General features: G+C 33.5%; 1 protein-coding gene across 1 annotated transcript; it reads left to right on the plus strand.

The window, feature by feature from the left end:
- The first annotated feature begins 1,784 nt into the window (after nt 1–1,784).
- Nucleotides 1,785–2,513, plus strand: LOC112100700 (protein FAR1-RELATED SEQUENCE 5-like). Its single transcript, XM_024190010.1, has one exon. The coding sequence runs from the start codon at nt 1,785–1,787 to the stop codon at nt 2,511–2,513; it is 729 nt and encodes a 242-aa protein (XP_024045778.1).
- Nucleotides 2,514–2,847: the final 334 nt, after the last annotated feature.

Raw genomic sequence — 2,847 nt, forward strand, 5'->3', positions numbered from 1 at the left:
CCGGATTTGTTCACGGAATTAAGAAGTTCAGTGTAAAGTGTTTGGGTTTGCTGGACCACATAAACATTGCCCCCTTGCCTGACAGTCTGTCACCATGTCGGCTGGACCACACAGACATCTTTCTCAAAGTCTTTGAGTGAATTGTAAGTTCATACTCTCCATTTTCTAGTGTATATATATCTCAATTGTGGGGAAGAAATATGTAATAGTTCACTACTACTAATAGATCATAATTTAGTATAAGTTCACGCTTATGATAATTTGTAATAAGATGTTTGTTTTCCAGCAATTGTTAAACTTGCAATCCTTGATCACACCGAGAGAGAGCAGATCTGCAGAGAAAATGACAGAGAGCTTGCTGTTGCGTGTAGATCGACACAGATAAGGAGAGAGAGAGATTTGTTGTGAGCAAATCAGGAAAAGAGGGAAAGAGAGTTCTGTGAGTCGCCTTCGTTTTGAGTAGATTAGGAAACGAGGGAGAGAGTGCACTGTGAGCTGCCATCATCATTGTCCAAAACTCCAAAAGCTTTTACTACCATCACTGCCAAAATTGAAAAACAAGAAGCAAGCAATGAATTCCTGACCAAGTACACAAGCTTGTCCAAACTTGCTGCGATAGCATGATAATAATCTAATTATTTAGAAAAATAAAATTACAAGCATAATAGTAACCTAGCTAGAAAAATAAGACCTAATATAAACAAGATTTCAAACATTAACCAAGTTATTTTCAGAACATTATCTCAAATCTAACTCCTACGCACATGAACATGACACATTATTTTGCAACAAATAATTTTCAGAACATTATAAGAGAAACTAGAGGCAAAACGGGAAAAAAATTATAATTCTGAAATTACAACTATAGTAGTAATCGATTTATTTAGGGACATTGTTAATAATTTCACACTTACAATAATACTCAACAGGCAAAACATAATTAAGGCTGACTTTATACTTCTGGGGCTGAATGAGTATTTTTAAAATAAATGGGTCATTTGTAATATTTTGACTTAATGGGGACTAGTTTGAAATTAGCCATATTAAAACTTTTGCAACTTGTCCAGAATACGTCTTTTCCTAATTCAATAGTTCCATTCAATCCTACAATTTCCTTGCCCAGTGTTTTCTAACGACCACATAGAACACAATGAATGATGATCAACAAGGTTAATTCTTCATTGTCTTTTAATGATTTGTTACTCTTGCTATTATTTTTTATGTTATTTTCTCTCTTTCTAAAAAGAGTAGTGTTGTTTAACCTTTTAAAATTAATATTAATTGTGTCTATTAGAATTTACAGGCTATTGTCTAGAAGTGCCATTTCACTTATTGTAATATTTTCTTATTGTATAATGACAGGCATTAACAAAAATTACAAAGTGCCAGAGCTTGATGTTCTATCATCATATGATATTCCTTCAACAACTCAAGCAGAAATACAATCAAGTTTTTTAGTTGTTCATAACAAAACAATTGAACCAAATTATTTTTGTAATATTTTGAAAATCAAATAACAGTATCAGTTTATTTTAGTTGGTGGTAATAAAATAATAGAATTAGACTATTTTATCTGTCAATAATAAAACAATAGTATCAATTGAAGTTAGCTATTCATGATAAAAAAAAATTATTCATACTCTATTATGACAGGGAGGGATGGTTCAAACTCTATTTATTGGAATGATAAAAGCATGTATGAACTCACTGCTGAAGACGTTATTGGAAAGCGATTTGCATCACTTGAAGAAGCTACAAATTTTTATCAAAAACACTAAAAAATAATGTGTTTTAGTGTTCGCATTTATGATGGGAGACGTGATACAAATGTTGCACCCATAATGAAACATTGGGTTTGCAGTAGAGAAGGTGAAAGGGATAAAAAGTACATTGAGCATACAAACAGAATCCGTGAACCTAGAGCTATTACAAGAGTCAACTGTCGAGCAGCATTCAGGGTAAATTTAGATAAGGAGTCCAAAATTTGGGTTGCTAGAAGCTTTGTTCCGAAACACTCTCATGAGTTGGCAGCAGGTTTTGCGACTGAATTTCTTCGATCTTATCGAATAGTTAAAGATTCTGACAACGTTCTAGCTAATTCAATGAAAACAGTTGGTATAAAGACAAGTCAGATTATGGACTTCTTTGTCAACCAGGCTGGAGATTATGACAAATTGGGCTTTGGATTAAAGGATTTATATAACAATTTAGATAATGAAAGTCGATCCATGATACTTGAAACAGACTCAAAAGTTGCACTTGCATACTTAAATGCAAAAGCCGACATAGATCCAGATTTCTTTTGTAAGTACTCTGTAGATGAGGAGAATAGACTTGCAAACTTATTCTGGGTAGATTCTATTGCTCGATTGGATTATAGTTACTTCGGCAATGTTTTGGCTTTCGATAGTACTTACAAGACAAATGAGTATGGGAAGCCTTTAGTTATTCTATTGGATGTTAATAATCATTATGCAACAAGTTTTTTTTTGTTGTGCAATTCTCACGGATGAGACGGTTGAGACCTACACATGGGTGCTTAAAACATTTTTAAGTGCTATGAATAATAGAAAGCCTATATCTATTGTGATTGATGGAGATAGAGCGATGCGCAAAGCAATTAAAAAGGTAGTTCCTGAAGCTCAGCATCGACTGTGTATTTGGCATCTACAAAGAAATGCACAATCTAATGTACATAAAACGCTTGAATTTGTTAGAAGGTTTAAGGATTTTCTGTTGGGAAATTACAGACCCGAAGAATTTGAGCAATTATGGCAGAACATGGTGAAAGAGCTTGGTCTTCAAAATAATGATTGGGTTAAGAAGATGTACTCAAAACGAGAGAGA

The sequence above is a fragment of the Citrus clementina genome, unplaced genomic scaffold (genome assembly GCF_000493195.1).
Source record: "Citrus clementina cultivar Clemenules unplaced genomic scaffold, Citrus_clementina_v1.0 scaffold_271, whole genome shotgun sequence".
Classification (NCBI taxonomy): Eukaryota; Viridiplantae; Streptophyta; class Magnoliopsida; order Sapindales; family Rutaceae; genus Citrus; species Citrus x clementina.

Bases quoted from the DNA above. Each gene is read 5' to 3' on its own strand.
- LOC112100700 (XM_024190010.1), top strand. From the start codon at position 1,785: ATGTGTTTTAGTGTTCGCATTTATGATGGGAGACGTGATACAAATGTT.